We start from the raw sequence: 23,836 nt of genomic DNA, 5'->3' as shown, positions 1-23,836 counted from the left end.
CTTCTACACTGGGATTGGTTGGCTGATATGCGCAACGCTTGCGCTGATTTGTCAGTGGTCAAGCGACGGTAGATGGGTGCAAACATTTACCAAAAATACAAATGTTTCTTTTTTTATTTTGTTTTATAGTTATTTAGCGGACATATCATTTCTTGAAGTCACATAGTTTTTGCGAATTTTCCCGGAATATTGTAAGGAATTGCTAAAGCCGTTGTGTGCATCCATGTCTTTTGTCCGTACAGAAACAGGTCGTGTTATTCCAAATACTTCCGCAATCAAGGAAGCGAGGTATGTACAGTAGGAGCAGGTTTGATTGATGGTTTTAGTACAAATATTTAATAACGTGCGTTATGGCATTTAGATCATTTGTGTTGTAACGACATTATCTTTTTCAATTTGGTGCTGTCATGTAATAAACAACAGGATACATACAATCTAACTGCTGCTGTTCTCCATTTCTATAATGTGATGTTTATCAGATAAGCCGACACACAGCAGGGTCCCACATGGCTCACACTGGCAGGAAAGATGCTCCTGAACTTCCAGACTTTGCTTTGCTTAAAAGACTGGCCAAAGATCAGCTCATCTACCTCCTGGAACAGGTACAAGGCTCTGTGCATTCTGCGCGCAGCTCTCATGTTGCTCCAGCTGTGTGGAAAGTGTAAACATTGTGTCCTTTAATCCAACAGCTCCCAGGGAGGAAGGACTTGTTTATTGATGCAGATCTGATGAGCCCACTTGACCGAATAGCCAACGTCACCACACTCAAGGTATAAGTTATCCAGCGTTCATTTATATTCAACCATATGGCAGACACTTTTATTTATAATAATCGGCGGTAGCTTGTAAACAGGGCGGCATGGTGGCCTCCAGGGTTGAGGGTGCAAATCCCGCCTCAGGGCTGTGTGATTAGAGTTTGCATGTTCTCTCCATGCTTGGTGGGTTTGCAACTGTCAGGTGCTCCGGTTTCCTCCTGCAGTTCATAGACATGCGGATTAGGCTAATTGCCATTTCCAAATTTCCCATAGTGTGTATGTGTGTTAGTATGTGCCTGTGTGTCCTGTGATGGACTGGCTCTCCGTCCAGGGTGTACCCCATCTCGTACCCCAATGCCCCTGGAATGGGATAGAATTGAGGCTTCCCGCCACGCTGTACAGCATAAGCGGTATAGAGAAAGGGAGCATATAAATAGGTCAAATTCAAATTTTATTTGTCACGTACACAACCATACAAAGTATGATATGCAGCAAAATTCTTAAATGGATTTTTGTGACCTAAAAAGGTAATATCGGATATAAAGAGTTTTCTGCAATAAGACAAAAAAAGAAAAGAAAAAAGAAGTGACAAAAAAAGAACAAAATTCTAAATTTTAAATCTACAAGGCTGACATTAAAACAAAATTAAAATAGAATAGGACAGAATAGAACCTCATGACATAATGTATTGCTTAGCTCTGACATTTTCATTACCAATCTGTTACTAATCTTATTTCTTTTAAATTTTCATAGAAATGTACTCAAATTCAGGAGCTTAAACCAGAGCAAATATAAACTGAGTTTTTATATATACTACATTTATTATGTAAATGCTCCTAACTATGAGGGTCGTTTAAGTCAAACCAGGACTTTTGACTGTGCAGAATAACAGGACAGAATACGCTAATGCAATTATCCCAGTGTTTCACTATTGCTTGGATACCATCAAGGTTGAAAGGTCCACGATTGGACTGACTACAGTACATCACAGACAGATGTGTTTCTTCTGCAAGTTACTGAAAAAGGATCCATTGATTTTTCAAGGATCAATCGTTCCACTCACTAAATATTCACAGGAATGACTGTAGTGAACTTCAAGCCACTTCAGCCGAGTTCCTTATTTACAGACCGACAGCCTTCTTTAAAATGTTTGCACCATTCAAATGTATAACTCCGGCTGAAAGTCTCATTGTCGTACTGTGTTTTAAGTCTTCTGTAAATATCAATCTGTTTTACGCCTTTGTTCAGGAGAAAACTTTTAACAAAATCCTGGTTTGACTTAAATGATCCTTATATTAACACATAAATTCCTCCACATCAGCTTGAAATTATGAAATTTTAAAAACATTTTAATATCCAGCTGTTTTCTTTCTGTGATAAAGAACTTGTCACCATGTCACCTTTTTGTGTTGTCTATAGCAACATGAAGTGGACAAACTCTATAAAGTTGAGCTCAAATCAATCGTCAGTGTTTCAGATCAGTAAGTGTGATCCAGCTCCTGTTCCAATCCAAATAAAAAGTCAAAAGCTAAAACCATTGCAGACTCTAACTTACATCCTCTGTTTTAGACTCTGCTTCCTGATACGTCCTCGAACCCAGACGGTGAAGTGGATTGCAGGTTAGCGCTCTGTAATCCTATGTGCTTGATCTGCGAGCTGAGCTGATTCAGTATCAGTGATCTTACTGAGCGTCTGTCTGTGTTTGCAGATATAGTAAACTCTGACAAGGCAGCTGGAAGATTCAGAAGATATAAAATTATCTTTACACCTCAGAAGGTATGCGGTTTCTATTATTCGCCCTCACACGTCTTTTCATGTATCTTGTTGTCCATACTGTATGGAGTGAATTATTTTATAAGAATATCAGTGTTTATGCAGCACTACCATAATATGCATCTTGAATAAAAATGTATGATTTGTTTGCATTTGTTTCAGTTCTTTGTGTGCGACACGGTTTTGGAGGAGCAAGGTGTCTACGGTGGTAGGTGCTCCACATGTTCATGTAAACTACAGCTTCAGAGCTGGTGAGATGATGTGATTCCAGGCTCCCTTCTAAAACATTTTTTTTTTTTTTACCCCAGATGTGACGTCTGATGAATGGGCTTTCTACCTCCTGCCACTTGACGATGACATCATCAGTCTGGAACTGCCTGAATTCTTCCGAGATTATTTTCTGGTAATGTATTATGTCTGTGCTCAAGGTGTGTTATCTGTGTGTCAAAAAAAACAACAGTTTGTTCAAACCTGATGGGAAATAGATTCTAATAAATAGAAAAGATTATTAGTTCATCCAATGATTATTATTAGGTCTTACACGCTATGACATCAACCTTATGCCATATTTTATTGTTGTTATTTAACATCTCTTCACACTTCTTGTCTTTTTATTATAATGCTCAATGTAATAAAGCATCTAATAATGCACCTGCTCCTCCAAAACCGTGTCACACACAAAGAACTGAAACAAATCATAAATTTTTATTCAAGATGCATATTATAGTAACAAATCTATAAAAATAAAGGATTGAGCACATATTGTTAATTAATTAAAAAAGCAAGTGTTGTTGCTATTTTGAACATATATCGTTTATTTGTCTTTAATGACGGGAGAAGGTAAGGAAGTGTTTATTGCTGCTTTAACATGAGGAACTGATCCATTTTCCATTACATTAAGCATTACAATAAAAAGGCAAGAAGTGTGAAGAGATGTTGAATAAGTACTATAAAAGACTGAAACTGTGTAAATGTAAATGTGTGTTTTGGCTGTATTACATTGTCATTAACTATTCTCATATAACCGCACACCACATGATGTTCTATCCCTTGAGTACATCTAAGATACTAGTGTATTTCCTTCAGTTTATATAAAGTTTTATATATATTCTTTGAATGTATAGTAAATAATTACTGATTTTAGGTTTAAGTTGAGATAAACATTAATGTGTTATTAACCTGTGTTGAATTCATTTGTTTTCATTTATTTATTTATTAACTTCACCATGGCTATAAAATCGCTAGGAGGGAGATCAGCGCTGGGTGACGACTGCAGGAAGCACGTTACATCTGTTACACTCCCTGTACGGCCCCTTCTCCAAGGTCTATGGCATCGGGCGATGTGCCAAGGTGAGATTTGAAAAGGCAAACACATGGAAAATGAATAACGTTTCTTTGAGCCCAATTATTGAACATTAAAGGTCTCTTATTTTTACTATCAGGGGTGTTCAAGTCAAACCAGGACTTAAGCTTAAGAAGCTTTAATTTTTTGTGAATGAAGGCATAAAACCAATTGACATTTAATCACTAAAGTGATAAGATTCAATTTTAATAGTGCAAATGTTTTGAAGAAACATTCATACATGACTATCCTGGCCGAGGTGGAGCCCACCGCAGTTGTTCCTGTGAACATTCATCAAGTGAAACGCTCTCAGGAAAAAAGAGCCTGGTTTGATCACCAAAGGTGCTTTGTTTTTGCAGGACAGTGGAGAAGCTCATATATCGCCCACCGCACCACTTGCACATTACAGGAACTTTGGCTCGAAGTTATTGCCAAATCCCTAATACAGTCCTGACCTCACTCCAAGCCATCTTTGATTCCTTAAAGGAGTTCTTGGGAGGCTCCGGCGTACGGAGAAAGCTTTCTACCTTGATGGTATCCAAGCACTAGTGAAACACTGGAATAAGTACATTAGTGTAGGAGGGGATTATATATAGACATAAAGGGAGTTTTTACCCTCATAACGTTCGGTTATTTGGCACAATCAAAGGTCCTGGTTTGAGCTGATCACCTCTCATATTTCTGTTAACTTTGGTCTCAGAGCTCCTGCAAAATTTCATGCTCCAGCTGAAATACCACAAACTCCCTTTATTTCACTCATCCTCCAAATGGACCAATTTAATGTTTATATAAAGGAGCTACAGCTAAGCCATGTCACACCCGCAGAGCTAAGCACCAATCAAGAGGGCAGTGTCTTCTTATATGAGGTTACAGTTACAGGGGATAAATTGAATTGACTTATTTAAACCAATACACAAATTGTAATAAGGACAAAAAGCAGAAAATTAATTTTTATGAATGTCAAAAAATGACTTAAAAATTAATTTAGCATAATAGATCTCCTTTAAAAATTTTTTTGCCTTGCTATAGATGGTGTACGAGTCATGGCGGGAGCAGGTGGAGGACGGGGAGCAGAAAGCACAGCAACCTGAAATCGGCAACGTTTTCCTCATCGACAGAGGTGTGATAATTACCAGATTCTTGCAAAAAAAAGTGGTGTAATTGTATTTTATTGTTTGCTAAACAGAATGTGATCTTCTAATATAGGTTTCTGTTTTCTTAGATGTGGACTTTGTAACACCGCTGTGCTCTCAGGTGGTCTATGAGGGGCTGGTGGATGACATTTTTAGGATTAAATGTGGTCAGTGGAACTTTTTTCTATGTGTTTGTGTTTCTCATTTGCAATGATGCATTGTGGCTTTGTGCGTGAGAATCATTCACTGTGGGATAGACACCTTTAAAGCAGTCAATCACTGATGGAGAGATGTTAAGATGCAGTACAGTCTGGTAGACTTTCCTGGAAAACCACACCTCCTTCAATGGAGCGACAGGATACAGAGGCCACGCCTTCTTCAGTGATGAATGACCAGCGCAGAAAAGGAAGAAAGGAACAGAGACGCATACAGTACCAGTCAAAAATATGGACGAACCTTTTAAGTTTTGACAACCATCCAGCATTTCTCTAGAATATAGAAAATACTGTAAATCCAAAATTTTAAATTTTAAACTTGTATAACATGTAATAGCATGTATAACAGTTTTGTTATACCAGCAACAAAGATCACTTTACATTTATTTATTTCTTCAATTTTTTTTTCTATCTATTTATTTTCCCCTCATATATTTATTTACTCTTTGCTCCTTAGGTTGTGTGGAGTTCGGGCCAGAGGTCACCTCGTCTGACAAGAGCGTAAAAGTGATGCTCAACTCTCAAGATAAGGTAGACGGCACAAAGAACGTTGCACACCTTCGCTCTTTGTTGAATACTCTCTATATTGACTCAGTTGTTTAATTCATCAGGTGTTCAATGAAATCAGAAACGAGCACTTCTCCAACGTGTTCAGCTTTTTGAGTCAAAAAGCCAGAACCCTTCAAACGGCGTATGATGTGAGGCTCTCTTCACTTCGCTATCACTTCACTCCGAAGGCACAGAGCCTACAATGTCTGAACGATTTCATTGTGTCCTTGTTATAGAAACGCCGTGGGATGGACATTAAGCAGATGAAGACCTTTGTCTCCGAGGAGCTGAAAGGTCTGAAACAGGAGCACCGTCTTCTCAGCCTGCGTGAGTTACACAAACTTTCGTCAATTAAGTCAATTTAAGTACCGTTTTCGAACTAACAAGTGACATTTTCTGTTTAGACATCGGTGCGAGTGAGTGCATAATGAAGAAGAAAACAAAGCAAGACTTCCAGGAATTGCTAAAGACCGAACATTGTAAGAAGCACTGACTCATGTGAAATAACTAAAAAAAAATTATTTGCTGATTGAAGATTTTTCTTTTCTTAGCTTTACTTGAAGATTTTGAGGTTCGGGAATGTATTGGCTTCATTGAAGAACACATTAACAGACAGGTGTGTATAACACAATAGCAAAAAAATAGAAACATGTTATAGCACAGTCATATGTTTCAAATATCAGTACTAAAAGCTTATACAGTGTACAGTCTTCACTAACACTTATAAAACTTTTTTTTTCTTTTTCAGGTGTCTATGATCGAAAGCCTGAGGCTCCTTTGTCTGTTGTCTCTTACTGAAAATGGTATGTCTCATGATTCATGATGCAGTGTTGTTCTGAATTTTACCTTGTAGAGTATATGAGCAATTTTGATTGATATTTAAACACAAAATTAAAGGGTATTGTTTATTTAAAATTTTGTCTTTTTCACCATGAGGAGCCTGCAGCTTTTTCTCCAACCAAGAAAAATCATCTATTTACACCTAAACTTAAAATATATACTCGTATAATAAAGAAGATCGGCGACCTCGGATATACGTTTATACAGTTGTTATTTAAAGACTTGAATGTCAGGAATAATTCTTGCAAGAACAGTATTGCCGAGTGCGTTTGCAAAACCCATTAAGCACAATGATGATGATGATACTGGCTCTCATGAAGACCTTCCTAGGAATGCAAGACCAAAACTTAACTCTTCTGTAGAGGAGAAGTTCATTTATAGTTACCAGCCTCAGGAATCACTAATTAACAACCAGCACCTCAGATTAGAGCCGTTATGAAGGCTTTACTGAGCAAAAGTAGCGGAGATATCCCAATATCAACTGTTCAAAGGAGATTATTGAATATAATGGCCCTTAGTATTGTTTTACAATGTAGATAAAAATAAAAATGAGGAAAGACCATGGAATTAAAAGGTGTGACCAGACATTCGACTGATACTATGTACTATACAGTATGTCGATTTTAATAATTAATAAGTACTTGTACAGTAAATGGATTTGCTTTTAGCTTAGATAACATAAGTGTCGGTGTTAACTAATTAAAATTTTAATACATCACTTTTATTTGTTTAGTTTCTCGTTAAGATTTATAAAAATTTTTTTTACAATTTCCTGATTAATTTCTGTTCTGAGTGAAATTACATTCTTGATACAAAAATAACAATGGTCCCGTTGATCTATTGATTTAAAAATGTATGCATAAACCTTCATATAACTGTTAATAAATCTTATTGTTACTAACAGTAAATAATAACAGTTATTACCAATTTAATTGGCTGATATTAGGAACCAGATTAGGCTTCTCATTGTTCTTATATGTCCTTGTACGTTCTATAAACAGGACTCCTACCAAAGGACTTTCGGTCTCTAAAAGCTCAGTTCCTCCAGGTGAGTCACTACTATGAAAATTTATATGCAAGATGAACACACATTCAGTATTATTTTAACAATGGTCACTGTCACAAAGCAGCTTTACAGAATCGAAAAAAAATTATGGAAATGTCTATGAAATGTATGAGAAAATATATATGAATTAAAATGATCAGATTGCATCTGTGCTCGAATTCATACAATAAATAATATTTAGGTATCGAACGTATTTTTGAGGGTTACCTCAACTGTGGTACATCTTGGTTATGTACTTTAGAGTTACGGCATGGAACACCTACTGTCTTTTGCAAACCTGAGGCAGATAGGACTGCTGGTGGAGCAACAGCCTGGAGAAGCACTAACGGCTGTAGAAAGCAAAGTGGGCAAACTGGTCAATGACAAAACAGCTGGTAAGATGTTTGACTCGTTCATTAAAATATACCACTTGCAATCCAAGTCTGCAATTTCCCTGTCTTCATGCAATTAAAGCCCATTTTAGTTCTGCTACAAAATATGGAGGGGGGTGAATACTAATGCAAGCCACTGTACAAACCAGCTAAAATTAAATGCATTACCTACATTCATCTTTATAGGAAAGCTGACTGATGCATTCTCTTCACTGGCCAAGAAGAGCAATTTCCGAGCGCTGAGTAAAAAACTGATGCTTGTAAGTAACTATATGCATTTTTACTGATCGTGTCTATCAGCCGAAACTGTAAAAACACAGCACCTGTAAACTGTACTCGTCCACACAGATACCTAAAACAGGGGAGGAGTACGACCTCCGCATCCCACGGGACATGGCATACATCTTTAGTGGAGCATACGTCCCTTTGAGCTGCAAACTAATTGAACAGGTTGGTGTTTCCAAAACAAGTCTAAATTCTAAAGAATACATGTTTCAATTCGATATATTGGTTACACATATATGTTTCTGTTGCGGTTACAGGTCTTAGAGAGAGATGGCTGGACGGGGCTTGAGGAAGTCACGCGCCTGTTAAATGGACACGAGTTTGCAGTCACAGGTTTTTTAAATGCTCAGTCTTTAATCAAGTCATTATGGTAGATGGGACTTTATGTTAAACTTGACTTATTTTTTTTTTTTTTTTAGAAAAAGAAGTAATGTAGCAGTTTAGAATATTTAATATTTTATATGAACTTTAGTGGTTTAACAAATTAACATACAGATGATAAGTGTTTTATTTACAAGACTTTGTGTGTGTGTGATAATTTAATTCAGTTCAATTCAGTTTTTTTTATATAAATATACGCAAAATAAAAATGGATAGATTTTTGTTGTAGTTTTCTGTTTTAGAGACTTATATCTATAGCAAAATTACCCCACTACTAGAGACTCATTATCAATATCATAGTTTTGAATAAAAAAATTTTAAGCTATACCTTTTATTTTAGCTATTTAAGCCATATCTTTTTAATTTCTAGGGGGTACCAATGGGAATGAGGCACGAATCAAAACAGACCCTCAAAGGGTTATCCTTGTAATGTTCCTGGGAGGATGTACCTACTCTGAAATATCTGCCTTGCGCTTTATAGGTAGAGAGAAAGGTAAGGATTAAGTATTAGACAAAATAATTTTTGAATGTGCAGTTTTGATGCATGAACATTAAAAGAATTCTTCCTTATCATAGGCTATAAGTTTATCGTGGTGACAACAGCGATCACAAACAGCGCCAGACTGCTGGAGGCTCTGTTTGAATATCCAGCTTGAATCCTCAGAGATTACTGTGGTTTGTGTACAGGCCTGAGCTGAGCATTCCAGAGGACATTTTACCCTCAGTTACAAATGGACATGAAGGCCATCAGTCAAAAAAACCACTACATTATTTCAAACATGTGTTCTGGTTTTGTTTTTGTAATGCAAGATGATTGTGAAGCAGCAGGAACATGATGGGATTCGAATGGAGTTTGTCATGTTATGTGTAAATAACACCAAGGAGTTCCACTGTAGCCAATAAATATGTATTTGTTTTTAAATATGTATTTGTGCTTGCATCTGAAATTTACATTCATTAATTTATCTTGGGGAGCTTGTGGGAATATTTTTGTGTGAGGTGAGAACACAACCTAGCTGTAGAACATGCACATGTGTGCAGACACACACAGTTTTTCAAAGCATAGGGGAATTTAGTGTCGCAGATTGACCTTTTAGGCAGCATGGTGACTTAGTGGTCATCACTGTCGCCTTGCATCTCCAGGGTCCGGGTTTGATTCCCACCTCAGCGTCTGTGTGCATGTTCTCCCTATGCTTGGTTGTGGGTGCTCCAGTTTCCTCCCACAGTCCAAAGACATGCAGAGTATGCTATCTCGTGTTCCCAAATTGCCCATAGTGTGTGAATGAGTGTGTGTGTGTGCCCTGTAATGGATTGGTGCCCCATCTACATTTAGGCATTTGGCGATTTCCTTTTTTTTTTCTCATTATACATCTGAGCAGTTGAGGGTTAAGGGCACAACAGTGGCAACTTGGTGGTTGTGGGGTTTGAACCTGGGATCATCCAAACCGTAGTCCAATGCCTTAACCACTGAGTTACCCCTGGCCCGTCTAGTGCCCTATTTCTCCTAGAATCGACATAGAGAATAAAGTGGTATAGATGAGTGAGACCAACACCTTGATGAATTTGGGCAGTGAAAGGACACCCTTGTGGAAATCCATGTAATGAACATGCGCACACTATACAGTAACTCGAGGGCATGGCCGAAATTTAAAGCTCATTTTTTAGGTTTAAAAGTATTGACAAAACGAATATCAGTGCAATAAAAAATTTGATCCGAAGGCGCTCTTTTTAGCCTGTATAATTTGAATTAGTTTGCATAATTTATTTGCAGCTATTTTTTTACTGAGAATTCGCTTTCGGCAACCATCCCAGTCGAGTCGCCGTGGCACGCGCCCGGCCACCACTGACCGTTTCTGACGTAAAGGTGAAAGAAGTCCAGTTCTGACTGGGACCCGCCCTGACGCATGCGCAGTTCGCGCCTCCGCTGGCCAATGAAATCTAAAGCGCTATTCTGCTGCGTATTTTGAATCACCAGAAACGGCTGCGCGAGACACGGAGAGTCCGGATTAGACACGTCTTCTGTCCAGTAAACAAAAAACAAACAAATAAACAACAAACAAACTATTAAAACCGGAAAGGTTGGCGGCCTACGATGCGGAAGAGGTCAGATATGGTTATATATTTGAGTTTAATTTAGAAATAAGCTTTGTTTGTAAACTATACGTGGCTAACGGTTAGCTTATGACAGTTTACTTGGCTTTTGCTAACTATCTGAGCTAATCAACTAGAGTAATGTGTAATGAAGCTTAGGTTTCAGTTATGATCATATGCAACATATTAAGTGTTCATATTAGTGGCTATCTCTAGATACATCTCGTTTATTAATAATTATGGTGTTGAATTGCTGAGGTCTCTGTACCTGTCATTCATGACATGTCCATGATTATGGTTATATGATTATGACTATGATTATATTTATGACTTCAGTGAGGTGCTCGCTGCCGAGGCAGTGTCATGCCTGAATAAAGCTCTGTGTCACCTGAAGGACATCTGGGAGGAGATTGGCATCCCTGAGGAACAGAGACTAGAGAGGACGAATGTGGTCAAAACTCACATTAAAGTGAGTATGTAGTGGATATGGTCACTAAATTAAACTGTGTACTGTAAATACCCAATCAAGGCAGTTTGGTGGTGGTGAAATTTGAACACAGCTTTTTTTTCCAGGTTCTGCTTTCTTTGTGAGGTATCACACACAGGTTTACAAAGGCAATTTGTCTTTCCTACATTTTTGCAAGTCTGTTATACGTGAAATAATTTGTGTAAGCTACGTGTGAGAATAAATTTTAATCTCTGAGCCACCATAACTAGTTCACCTAGCTTGCATTGAGTTAATGCATCCTTTTACAGTAGAAGAACTACTAGTGTTGGGGTGTAGTCGTGGTGGATCAGTGGTTTTGGCCACAACCGCTTGTCAGTACTGTAAGTCTCTGCATTCTGCATCAGCCAAATGACCACGTGTGTGGGGTTATTTGTAATTTCATGCAACATTAAGATATCAATGTACTTTACTTTTAATGTTTTTTAGTTTTAACCCACATTAATACTGTAAACTTTACAGCCTTTAAAAAAAAAAAAAAAACTCTTAATGTGTCTCAGGTCTGGACTGTTGACTAGAAGGCTGGGAGTTCAAATAGCTTTAAATGAAAGTGTGTGGCAAATGACTAAATTTAGGTGTAATTAATAGAGTCTCCTGGACATGATGATCTCAGAAGAGGAGAGTCTAAGGAAGCGTTTGATGACCAGTATCGAGACCTGTCGTAAAGAACTGGATAAAGTGTGCATGGAGTTGAAGCTTCCTCCATATCAGGTATTTGAAAAGGCTCCTTGTAGCCTCTAACCAGTTAAACTTGCCCGATAAGATCAACAAGCATCAATCAATACAATGGAGTACATTCACTTGGACAAGGGAGGTAATTCTTTAGATATTCTGTCAAATAGAAGAATAACAGCCATGGTCAGCTATTAAAAGAAAATAAATTGAATGAAACACTAGAAGTTGAGTAGTGGCTATTTATTAATGCATGTGTGCATCTAAGTCAGGTAGATGTTCAGCAAGTTCTCGCTATCAGGAAGTGACTCTTGACTGGGATTTTGTTGTGACAGAAATATTTTAGGATACACTAAATCAAACCACCATTTCATGCATATAAACAAATGCAAATTTGTTTTAAAAAATCATTTTGCGATTATTTAGAAAGGCAGTTACGGTAGAACAACAATAATTAATTGCTAAATGTACCATTTAGTATTCAAACTTATTAAACAATAATACGTTAGTTTGGTAGTTGCATACTGTAAATGCAATTTAGATTTTCAATCTCATGTCTTTCTAAGTTTCTGAAATCCCTCTTTCAAAGCATGACCACCATGATCTTAATTAACCCTGGACAACATCTGTTACTTTCTCGCCATTTTCTTATTCAACAAATTAGATTTTCCTGTTTATCAAAACCATACACACACCACTAGTTTAAAACTAACAATGTGGGGATTAATGAGGCTTCTGATAGGATAATTTAAGTGGGAGTCCTGTTCATTATACTTATACATTATACATTACATATACATTGGAAAACTTCACATGAAGTGCTAACTACATGGGTTAGATTTTTGTGTGATTAATTATGCAGCCCTGATATAAACAGGGATATATTAGGATACACATGCACTGGTTTATTTTGCCTGTGTATCATAATGTATATGTGTATATATTAATTTAGATTTGTATGTGAACTGGCAAATTAATTCTCAGTTTACAATAGAAAGGAAGAGCATCTTCCTTTGAGTGATGGAGTCTAAGAGAAGGTTTTCAAGAGGAGTTTTTCCAGTAGACTGTACACAAAATGTGTTTGTCCAAGATGGCTGGCCTACTGATTTCTCCACTCCTTCTCAAATCCCAATTTTAAAGCTGTAAGTTTGCCTGTTTCAGGAGGAGAGGGGGAACACAGTGCTCCAACAGGAGAAGGATATCAGAACCTGTCTTGAGGTTAAGCTAAAAGAGAAAGGTCAGAGAATGCAGATGCTTAAATCCCTCATAGAGGAAGATCAGGACCTCTGCGACATTCTCTGCTTGGAGCCGTTCTCTATCTCTGCAAGCGCAGTTCCTTCCCTGGAGGAACTGCAAAGCTTCCGACAACACATTGCACAACTGACAGCAGAAAAGGTGGAGGATTTCTTACATATGTCTAGGGCTTAATCATATAAATATTTTAGAGTTCATAATTTTTATTATATCTTCACCTGTCTTTCCATCAGGAACAAAGACACAACAAATTTGTTGAGCTAAAGAAAAAGATAATACTTTGTATGGACGATCTGGATCAACTGCCTGAGACCAGTTTTGAAAAGGATATAGTCTGCGAGGAAGAAGACGCCTTTTGTCTTTCCAAAGACAACATTGACTCCCTTAAGGTCCTCCTTCACCAGGTAAAAATGCTATAGTCTTCTTAAGTGATCCTCTAACAGAATAATGCTACACAGTACAAAAGCTCCAACATTAAAACCTTTCAGCTGGAGTGCAGGAAAGCTGAGAACGAGCGGATGTGTGAGACATATCGAGAAAAGATCCGGGAGCTATGGGACAGGTTGAACATCTCACAGGAGGATCGGGATTCTGTTGACGAACACATGATCATGTCTAAGAAGAGGAACATGGAAGCTGTATGTAGAATCTAACAACAGCTTGTAAACTGTGCTTCATACTCACTTTTTTTATTGAGTTTTCTTTAGGTGGGCAACAAACTCAAGACATTTCTTTAGTACTGATGTTCAACATCTGTTTGTTTCCAGTTGCAAGCTGAAGTCAAACGTCTTGAGGAACTGAAGCGCCAAAATATTCAGGATCTTACGAAGGCTATTCGAGAGGAAATTACGGTGTTCTGGGATAAATGCTTCTACAGCACTGATCAGCGCCGGACTTTTCTGCCCTACTACGACGGTATACAAAAAATCGATTGACTGTTTGCATGCAAATCATTTTGGTTTGTGCCAAGTTAAAATAAGTGTCAAATAATTTTTTCTATTCAGATGATTTTAACGAAGAACTTTTCAACTCACATGAATCTGAGATTCAGCACTTAAAACAGCATTATGAAGATCATAAAGGACTTTTTGAAGGTGTTCACAAATGGGAGGAGAGTTGGAAGCGTTTCTTGGAGCTTGAAGTAATTTGGCGTCAAATTTCTTAAAATTATCATTAATATTATTTATCTGTTATTGTTATTACTATCAATTTTATTTTATTATCATCATTACTATATTATTATTACTACTACTAACTATTAGTAGTAGTAGTAGTAGTAGTATTGTAAGTAGCTGTAGGTTTGGCTAAAAATTATTTATTTCTTCTTACTTATAACGTCATGTAATAATTTCATTTTAAGAAAAATGCCACAGATCCAACCAGATTTACCAACAGAGGAGGAAACCTTTTAAAGGAGGAGAAACAAAGATCAGACCTGCTCAAAAGTCTCCCCAAGGTAATTAATGTAATTTCTCTGAAAGCATATTTTGTTTGCACTTTTTTGGTCAAAATTAAAAAATTCAGGAACTCTAAAAAGCCAAAACTCCTGCAACTCACTATCATTTATTTAGCTTGAAATGAAGCTCAAAGGCCAGATCGAGCAGTGGGAACAAGAACAAGGCCGAGAGTTTAGGGTGCAGGGTCAGAAGTTTATGCAGTTTGTTTCCGAGCAGTGGGAACTCCATCGTCTGGAGAAGGAGCGGGAAAAGCAAGAACGGGTATGCTTAGCTTTAGTTACTGTTTATGACTGTCAAGAGTTAATTATGAAAAGTTGAGTAACTAAATAAATGTTAACTATTTTATTTCATTCTTGTAACTAAAGTCTATGTATAATGGTACTGTGGATCATTTGGGGCTGTATTCAGGGTTGAGAATTGCAAATGTAGTATGGAGTGAATACTGATATAGTTAAATAGTGTGTTATGTATAATTTTAAAATGCAAAAAAATTATAGATGTGCTGGATCAAGTGCTATTTTTACCGCAGACATACAGCATAATGAAGGTGAAAAGACATTATTTATATTTATGTAAACCTATTTAGAAATATTATATTTTATGCTTTTCTAATAGCATAAAATATGATATTTATTTATTTTTGTTTATTAGCACCTTATAACTATGAACTTAATCAATATTTTTAAACAGGAAAGAGTTTGACAAAAGAATGGTTCTAATTGAGGATTGTACAAGGATATATGGACAGTGTGGTTGAGAGACAATACTAATATTAAATATTAGTACATAAATATTATTTCCTCATATTAAAACATTCAGGTTACAAGATGTTAATCTGTTATCATTTTTTTAAGATTAAAGGCTAGTGTTTGTGTTTAAAGTCAGTGAGCTAGATGTAAATGATTTTTTCATTTTGGAGGTTTGACATACACTCCTATAATTTTAATAACCTGAATAGACTCGAAGAGATTAAATAACCGTGTGAAACCAAACGAGGACACAGGAAACATTTTACAGTGTTAAATTGCACAGATCTTATTTCCTGTTATAATTTGCCAGCCCTGAATACAGCCCTAGTTTTCTCATTTTGCTATACATTGTTTAAGTGCTGGTGTCACCTTTCTTTGTTAGCAATTGAAAAAGAACAAACAAACAGAAGAGGACATGCTCTATGGCACTGTTGTACGATCGCCAACTAAACGAAGGTTTTTGGGCAGTATGACCCCTTGCAAAACACGAAAGGTACAACTATTTAAAAAAAAAACTCCACTTGACCATATCATGCGCATATATATACATATACTTGAGAAAACTAATGCTTTTAGCTAATTCCATCACTGCATAAATTGATAACTTCCTTTCATGTAGGCGCATGTATTATACTAACTCTCCCTGCATTTTCCTCAGCTAAACGCTAGCTCCAGCACCTCCACTGGCACCTCTAACAGCACTATGCGCTCTGTATTTTGTGGAACTGTTTGCCACTCACCCGTTTCCCGCCCTCCAATTTCAGCCAGCAAGGTTAGTGCAGGGATGCAGGAAGTAAATATATATATATATTTTTTTTACAACAATGAAGTCTTGTCCTTCATGCAGAAAAATGACAAATGGTTTTATCTTTACTGTCCAAAACAGGGTAATTCCGTGAGGACCCCTGGTCGGGGGAAACCTCCTCATCAAGCACTGGCAGAACGTAATAAGGAGAATGTCGGTCATCTTACCTGCGGTTCAAGTGGTGTGTTGAAAACTCCAGCCAGCCCACAGCGAAACTTCAGCATTAATTCTGTCGCCAGCACCTATTCAGAGTTTGCGGTAATTTGATTTCCATTCTGTAATTTTTATTCTTTTGAGCCACACACAGTCTCCTCAAAGAGCAGAAGGGGTTCAAAATAGCAATGGAAGATTCCTTCACATTAAATATAATTGTTGAATATGTATTTTTTGTGTTGCCTTTTTAATAATCTACTGTAATTCCTGGACAATACGTAAATAGTTAATGTCGCAAACTACCCCATATTTACTATTTGATTGCTTAGAGGGAATAAAATGTATACATCGATCACATTAAAATTGATTATCAATTACATATATGTATATATCAGTAAACTAGTGACAGGATTAAAATTCAGATTTTATTTGTCACGTACACGGTCATACACAATATGATATGAAGTGAAATGCTCGTATGACCGCTAATGACCTAAAAATTTTAAATAAAGTTTTCAAATAAAGAATATAAAATAAAAGAACTATATATATATATATACAGTGGTGTGAAAAACTATTTGCCCCCTTCCTGATTTCTTATTCTTTTGCATGTTTGTCACACAAAATGTTTCTGATCATCAAACACATTTAACTATTAGTCAAAGATAATATAATTGAACAAAAAATGCAGTTTTTAAATGGTGGTTTTTATTATTTAGGGAGAAAAAAAATCCAAACCTACATGGCCCTGTGTGAAAAAGTAATTGCCCCCCTTGTTAAAAAATAACTTAACTGTGGTTTATCAAACCTGAGTTCAATTTCTGTAGTCACCCCCAGGCCTGATTACTGCCACACCTGTTTCAATCAAGAAATCACTTAAATAGGAGCTACCTGACACAGAGAAGTATCCTTAAATGGCAAAAACATGGAACAGTGGTGAACCTTCCCAGGAATGGCCGGCCGACCAAAATTACCCCGAGAGCGCAGAGACAACTCATCCGAGAGGCCACAAAAGACCCCAGGACAACATCTAAAGAACTGCAGGCCTTACTTGCCTCGATTAGGGTCAGTGTTCATGACTTCACCATAAGAAAGAGACTGGGCAAAAATGGCCTGCATGGCAGATTTCCAAGGCGCAAACCACTTTTGAGCAAAAAGAACATTAAGGCTCGTTTCAATTTTGCTAAAAAAACATCTCAATGATTGCCAAGACTTTTGGGAAAATACCTTGTGGACCGACGAGACAAAAGTTGAACTTTTTGGAAGGTGCGTATCCCGTTACATCTGGCGTAAAAGTAACACAGCATTTCAGAAAAAGAACATCATACCAACAGTAAAATATGGTGGTGGTAGTGTGATGGTCTGGGGTTGTTTTGCTGCTTCAGGACCTGGAAGGCTTGCTGTGATAGATGGAACCATGAATTCTACTGTCTACCAAAAAATCCTGAAGGAGAATATCCGGCCATCTGTTCGTCAACTCAAGCTGAAGCGATCCACCTCTGAATGGCTGAAGAAAAACAAAATGAAGACTTTGGAGTGGCCTAGTCAAAGTCCTGACCTGAATCCTATTGAGATGTTGTGGCATGACCTTAAAAAGGCAGTTCAGCTCAAATAAAGCTGAATTACAACAATTCTGCAAAGATGAGTGGGCCAAAATTCCTCCAGAGCGCTGTAAAAGACTCGTTGCAAGTTATCGCAAACGCTTGATTGCAGTTATTGCTGCAAAGGGTGGCCCAACCAGTTATTAAGTTCAGGGGGCAATTACTTTTTCACACAGGGCCATGTAGGTTTGGATTTTTTTTCTCCCTAAATAATAAAAACCATCATTTAAAAACTGCATTTTGTGTTTACTTGTGTTATCTTTGACTAATAGTTAAATGTGTTTGATGATCAGAAACATTTTGTGTGACAAACATGCAAAAGAATAAGAAATCAGGAAGGGGGCAAATAGTTTTTCACACCACTGTGTATATATATATATATACAAACCGGATTCCAAAAAAGTTGGGACACTATACAAATCGTGAATAAAAACTGAATGCAATGATGTGGAGGTGCCAACTTCTAATATTTTATTCAGAATAGAACATAAATCACGGAACAAAAGTTTAAACTGAGAAAATGTATCATTTTAAGGGAAAAATATGTTGATTTAAAATTTCATGGTGTCAACAAATCCCAAAAAAGTTGGGACAAGGCCATTTTCACCACTGTGTGGCATCTCCCCTTCTTCTCAACACTCAACAGACGTCTGGGGACCGAGGAGACCAGTTTCTCAAGTTTAGAAATATGAATGCTCTCCCATTCTTGTCTAATACAGGCCTTTAACTGTTCAATCGTCTTGGGCCTTCTTTGTCGCACCTTCCTCTTTATGATGCGCCAAATGTTCTCTATAGGTGAAAGATCTGGACTGCAGACTGGCCATTTCAGTACCCGGATCCTTCTCCTATGCAGCCATGATGTTGTGATTGATGCAGAATGTGGTCTGGCATTATCTTGTTGAAAAATGCAGGGTCTTCCCTGAAAGAGATGACATCTGGATGGGAGCATATGTTGTTCTAGAACCTGAATATATTTTTCTACGTTGATGGTGCTTTTCCAGACATGCAAGCTGCCCATGCCACACGCACTCATGCAACCCCATACACTCAGAGATGCAGGCTTCTGAACTGAGCGTTGATAACAACTTGGGTTGTCCTTGTCCTCTTTGGTCCGGATGACATGGCGTCCCAGATTTCCAAAAAGAACTTCGAATCGTGACTCATCTGACCACAGAACAGTCTTCCATTTTGCCACACTCCATTTTAAATGATCCCTGGCCCAGTGAAAATGCCTAAGCTTGTGGATCTTGCTTAGAAATGGCTTCTTCTTTGCACTGTAGAGTTTCAGCTGGCAACGGCGGATGGCACGGTGGATTGTGTTCACTGACAATTCTGTGATTTCCTTTACTGTAGCATTCCTGTTTATGGTGCAGTGTCGTTAAAGATCACTGGCATCTAGTATGGTTTTACGCCCTTGACCCTTACGCACAGAAATTGTTCCAGATTCTCTGAATCTTCAAGTGATGTTATGCACAGTTGATGATGATAACTGCAAAGTCTTTGCAATTTTTCGCTGAGTAACACCTTTCTGATATTGCTCCACTATCTTTCTGCACAACATTGTGGGAATTGGTGATTCTCTACCCATCTTGGCTTCTGAGAGACACTGCCACTCTGACAAGCTCTTTTTATACCCAATCATGTTGCCAATTGACCTAATTAGTGTTAATTGGTCTTCCAGCTCCTCGTTATGCTCAAATTTACTTTTTCCAGCCTCTTATTGCTACTTGTCCCAACTTTTTTGGGATTTGTTGACAATGAAATTTTAAATCAACATATTTTTCCCTTAAAATAATACGTTTTCTCAGTTTAAACTTTTGTTCCGTGATTTATGTTTTATTCTGAATAAAATATTAGAAGTTGGCACCTAAACATCATTGCATTCAGTTTTTATTCACGATTTGTATAGTGTCCCAACTTTTTTGGAATCCGGTTTGTGTGTGTATATATATATATATAAAATAGAAAAAGTTCAGTTGTAAAAAATTTAGCACACCTTCAAAGGTCTTGTGTAGTCGTGCCTTAAGGGGTCAGAGTATTCGTAGTAAAAAGGGAAGTGATAAAACCTACTTAATATTTCACATAATGTTTTAAGGTTTTAACATTATAGCTGATCAGTGTATGTCACTTTTACATAGTGGAAGTCTATTCACAACCACAACATTAATAATGAAAAAACAAAACAAAAGCAAAGTCTGAAACACTTCAGTATTACATCTGCACAGAAAGGGTCCTTATTGAACATTACAGAACACACATGAGCTTACAGAGTCAACAAATGGGTCATGGCAATCTGAGCGCCTGGAGAGAGAAGGTATGGCATCTTCTATCTATCTAACTATCTTGGGTTAATGTTGCAGGATTGTATGTTATAAGCATTTTGATTTGTCTCTGAATCAAACGCTCAGTACCATTTTAAATTGGTACCTCAGCATACAAATTTAATCCTTTCTGGAGGCGAGTTTTTAGGGCGAAAAATTTGTATTGTGAAATACATTTTCACATGGGAAATAATGTAAATGCAGATAATCCGTTAAAGCCACCTAAAAATATTGCCAATATTACCAATTCCCAACACTATGCATATAAAAACAATCTGAAATAAAAAGACATTAAACCTCACTTAACCTTAATTTATGACTCCTTTTGTACCGGCTGCTTTAAAAGCTAACCTAAAAGTGGCTTTATTTTATTCTTGCCACTGCTAACATTCTTGGGACTTATAGTGCTATGTCTTTACTAAATCTTGCACCAAAAAAAAAAAAAGGTAGTGGGTAAAAAGTAAAACTACTGAGGTAGTGATGCAAGGTTAACACTGCCAGAGGAGCACTCGTGCTATAAAACAAATGGTCAGGTTACAGCAAGGAAGAAAAAACTATCTGTTTAAGTCACAGTACATGCAGCAGAATTGACAATAAAGTTGACTTTGATTTTGATTAAAATACTAGCGTAAATAATTTTGTCCTTTTTATTACATTAAAAGTGCATACGGTAAGGTTCAGCTCTAAACGGTTCACAGTGAAAAAAATTCTATCGTCACTTAGAGGATTTGACAAGAATGAAAAAAAAATGCCATCAATATGAATCAGGTCAAGATCAATTCTATACGCATATTTGCCATATATATATATATTTATTTTTTTCCTTTTTTTTTCCTTCATGCCCGGTTAATTCTGAAATTTGTTTTAAAGGAAATGGTCAACATTGAACACATTCAAGCCAGGTTTGTTTAAAAATGAGCATTTATTTTAACTGCATGAGTACTTTAACACACCTGCTTAAGCTCTGTGATTTTATTCTCATGTGAACCTTACTCGAATTTTGAATTTTTTAGGAGGTTTTATGACATTGTTGAATAAATGATGGAGAAAATCAGTGCTAAAATTAAATATGCTGTTCTTTTATTTCGGGAGGTTTACTAATGAAAGAATGCAGTTTAACATGATTTAGTGGTGAATCTGGAGCATATAATTTTATCATTGACATTTGTCAGCTTATCGTACTTTTTGAACCCTATTCTCCTCATAAAGCTGAGCTGTTGTGTGCACATACACACTCTCTTACCGAGTGTAACCTCTAACCTATTTTTGACCTGTGTATATCTTGAACATTTCTTTTTATCTGGCATTAACTGCTGTCTGTTTTTTTTTGTCACCATTAAATAGTCTCTGTAACATGTTAGATCTAAAGCCCATTACATACAGCAAATTAGGTTTATCAAAGTGTAGTTTACTATTTATATATGCTATAATATACTGTATATAGTATTACATATGTACTGCTGTGGCAGTAGTAGTAAGATTAGAGTTGGCAGATCTGTTGATCCCTTTTTTTTCCCCCACAGAGAGACCTCTCCAAAGCATCAAAGTTAAAGTACACACCAGAAGTCTTGAACTCAACCATCACACACCTATGATCACTCACACATACTGTACACTCTAAAGGAAACGAAATACTTTCAAAATTGGAGAGGGAAACACTGCTGATCACTATGCTAAAGCTTTAATGTTCACCGTTTCGTCGTCTGTATTTCTTTTTATATGTAAATGAGGGTAATGTATATTTAAAATTTCCTAAAGTATCCTAAAATCTGTATGTTTACTGTTAATATGATTAATACTAGTTTTAATGAAAAAAAAGTCATAATGTATTAATGTTGCACAAAATCTCCTCATCTTGTAACATGTTTAAATGTAAATGTATTGGTGATTGGGTGTATGATTTAGTTTAGGCTGTTACCAGCAGTATTAGCAAATTTACCATAGTCTACACCTATCATGAATGTCTTGCACAATTTATTGTTACAAGTTGTTTTTCCCCCTCCCTTTATACTTTTATTCTATTGTTCACTACATAAATATGTTTTTGAATGTATAAGTCACTATTCAACAATACACACAATAAACAAATAAGCTGCACCAAATATATTGTCTTTTAATAAAAAAAATAACATTGACATTATGTTTAAATTAATCGTTTAATTGTTTAGCAAATACGTAGAAAGATATTGGACAAAAAGAAAAAGGTAATTAATTTTTTTTACATCATTAATTAGGCCGTGACCTCCTGAGTCTACCACAGGAGCACTGTCTGACTCAACTAGGAGTATTTTAGAGTCAAGCATATTTTAGAGGGTGGGAGGAAACCAGAGAAAACCCCCAGGGAGAACATGCTAGACTCTCCAGAAACAATAACCCAAGCTCCGGACTGACCTGGAGACACTGGAGGTGTGAGGCAGTGACACTAACCACGCTGCAAACTTTCCTGCCTGTTCTCTTCTGGGAACAAGAAAATTCTGCTCTACTTTGTATGTCAACAATCTGGTTAATCTGGAGCTGATTTAAAATCTAATGAGGTCAGAATGTAGCTTAATTAACAGTTGAGTGAAAACATTTTGCACACTTGAGAGATGGACTAATGATTAATCAATAGTACAGTCAATCCATTAGTAAAGGTACAGGAAATTGAAAAAATAAATAAAGGTGTATGTAATCCCAAATGGAAAATGATTGGAACAGGAATTGCAATTCTTCTAAAGCAGCTAAAACTTAAATAAGGGATAATAGGTCAGAATTTCAGCTTTTATTTTTTCATATGTAATTTATTTTAATCAGCTTAGAAAGTCCTAAGCCAGCTTTTATTTGAACTCATCCATTTTTCAAGTGATCAATAGTACTGGAACACATGACTAACCTGTGTTCTTGTTGCCCAGATGTGCCCTGTTGTTTAAACAAGCTCAAGTATTTGATTTGTATTGCAATTGTTAGTATCATGGTTACATAAAAATCTCAGTTCGATCTTAAAATTTTTAGATTTACTGTGATTCTAAGCAAACTTCAATTTTCTTTTACCACACAGGACACTGTACTGGCCGCGAAGATGTGAATATGTTAAGGTCCACCACATATAAGATTATAGTGTAACTGCAACATTTTACTTAACATAAGAATTGTTATATATTAACTTGGGAAAAAATGTTTAATATTAACTTTTCATTTAAAATTTTTTTTTCATAAAATTAAATTAGACTGAGACATCCCCATTTTATATCTGTATTTAAGCATGCTTGATGTATTATTTAAATGATTCAAAGTTTTCCAGCCACGCTAATTAAATATATTTGATATTATATACATTCTAGGTTCTGTTTGCCTTCCAGGGAGACAGCAATTTATATTGTGTATGCATGTTTGTGTTTGATTGATATACTTTAAAATACTGGGCAGTTTTTAGTTTTCTTAGCCACACTGATTATACATACTGCATGTGGGTGCCAACATACTGTAAATGCCACCAGTGACTAAAAAAATAAATTCTCTTTTTTTCCCTTTTAAATTTA

The 23,836-nt window shown here is 36.6% G+C and overlaps 2 protein-coding genes across 2 annotated transcripts; both read left to right on the top strand.

Annotated features, from left to right (window-relative positions):
* The first annotated feature begins 57 nt into the window (after window positions 1–57).
* Window positions 58–9,632, top strand: vps33b (VPS33B late endosome and lysosome associated). The gene is made up of 24 exons (XM_053491410.1): window positions 58–288; window positions 480–602; window positions 690–770; window positions 2,175–2,236; window positions 2,325–2,374; window positions 2,464–2,531; window positions 2,691–2,736; window positions 2,837–2,931; window positions 3,774–3,878; window positions 4,900–4,990; window positions 5,093–5,170; window positions 5,676–5,749; window positions 5,830–5,916; window positions 6,004–6,094; window positions 6,172–6,246; window positions 6,319–6,383; window positions 6,516–6,570; window positions 7,609–7,655; window positions 7,915–8,047; window positions 8,231–8,304; window positions 8,393–8,494; window positions 8,587–8,662; window positions 9,081–9,203; window positions 9,287–9,632. Exons 2-24 carry the CDS (start codon window positions 507–509, stop codon window positions 9,364–9,366), a joined length of 1,854 nt encoding a protein of 617 aa, XP_053347385.1. The 5' UTR covers window positions 58–288; window positions 480–506; the 3' UTR covers window positions 9,367–9,632.
* A 1,052-nt stretch (window positions 9,633–10,684) lies between these two features.
* Window positions 10,685–22,409, top strand: prc1b (protein regulator of cytokinesis 1b). The gene is made up of 14 exons (XM_053492586.1): window positions 10,685–10,813; window positions 11,138–11,270; window positions 11,895–12,017; window positions 13,140–13,373; window positions 13,466–13,636; window positions 13,721–13,870; window positions 14,000–14,147; window positions 14,237–14,373; window positions 14,593–14,688; window positions 14,804–14,950; window positions 15,821–15,931; window positions 16,097–16,210; window positions 16,325–16,501; window positions 21,842–22,409. The coding sequence occupies exons 1-14, from the start codon at window positions 10,803–10,805 to the stop codon at window positions 21,911–21,913; spliced, it is 1,824 nt and encodes a 607-aa protein (XP_053348561.1). The 5' UTR covers window positions 10,685–10,802; the 3' UTR covers window positions 21,914–22,409.
* The last annotated feature ends 1,427 nt before the right edge of the window (window positions 22,410–23,836 follow it).

The sequence above is a fragment of the Clarias gariepinus genome, chromosome 3 (assembly GCF_024256425.1).
Source record: "Clarias gariepinus isolate MV-2021 ecotype Netherlands chromosome 3, CGAR_prim_01v2, whole genome shotgun sequence".
NCBI lineage: Eukaryota > Metazoa > Chordata > Actinopteri > Siluriformes > Clariidae > Clarias > Clarias gariepinus.
This window is presented reverse-complemented; position numbering and strand designations above follow the sequence as displayed.

Excerpts from the sequence above, each read along its gene's own strand:
- prc1b (XM_053492586.1), top strand. Across the intron at positions 13,637-13,720 it reads TTAAGGTCCTCCTTCACCAG|CTGGAGTGCAGGAAAGCTGA; the intron begins GTAAAAATGCTA and ends AAAACCTTTCAG. Across the intron at positions 16,502-21,841 it reads GCACCTATTCAGAGTTTGCG|AGAGACCTCTCCAAAGCATC; the intron begins GTAATTTGATTT and ends TTTCCCCCACAG.
- vps33b (XM_053491410.1), top strand. The coding sequence starts at position 507 with ATGGCTCACACTGGCAGGAAAGATGCTCCTGAACTTCCAGACTTTGCT. Across the intron at positions 6,571-7,608 it reads GTTGTCTCTTACTGAAAATG|GACTCCTACCAAAGGACTTT; the intron begins GTATGTCTCATG and ends TTCTATAAACAG. Across the intron at positions 9,204-9,286 it reads CTTTATAGGTAGAGAGAAAG|GCTATAAGTTTATCGTGGTG; the intron begins GTAAGGATTAAG and ends TCCTTATCATAG.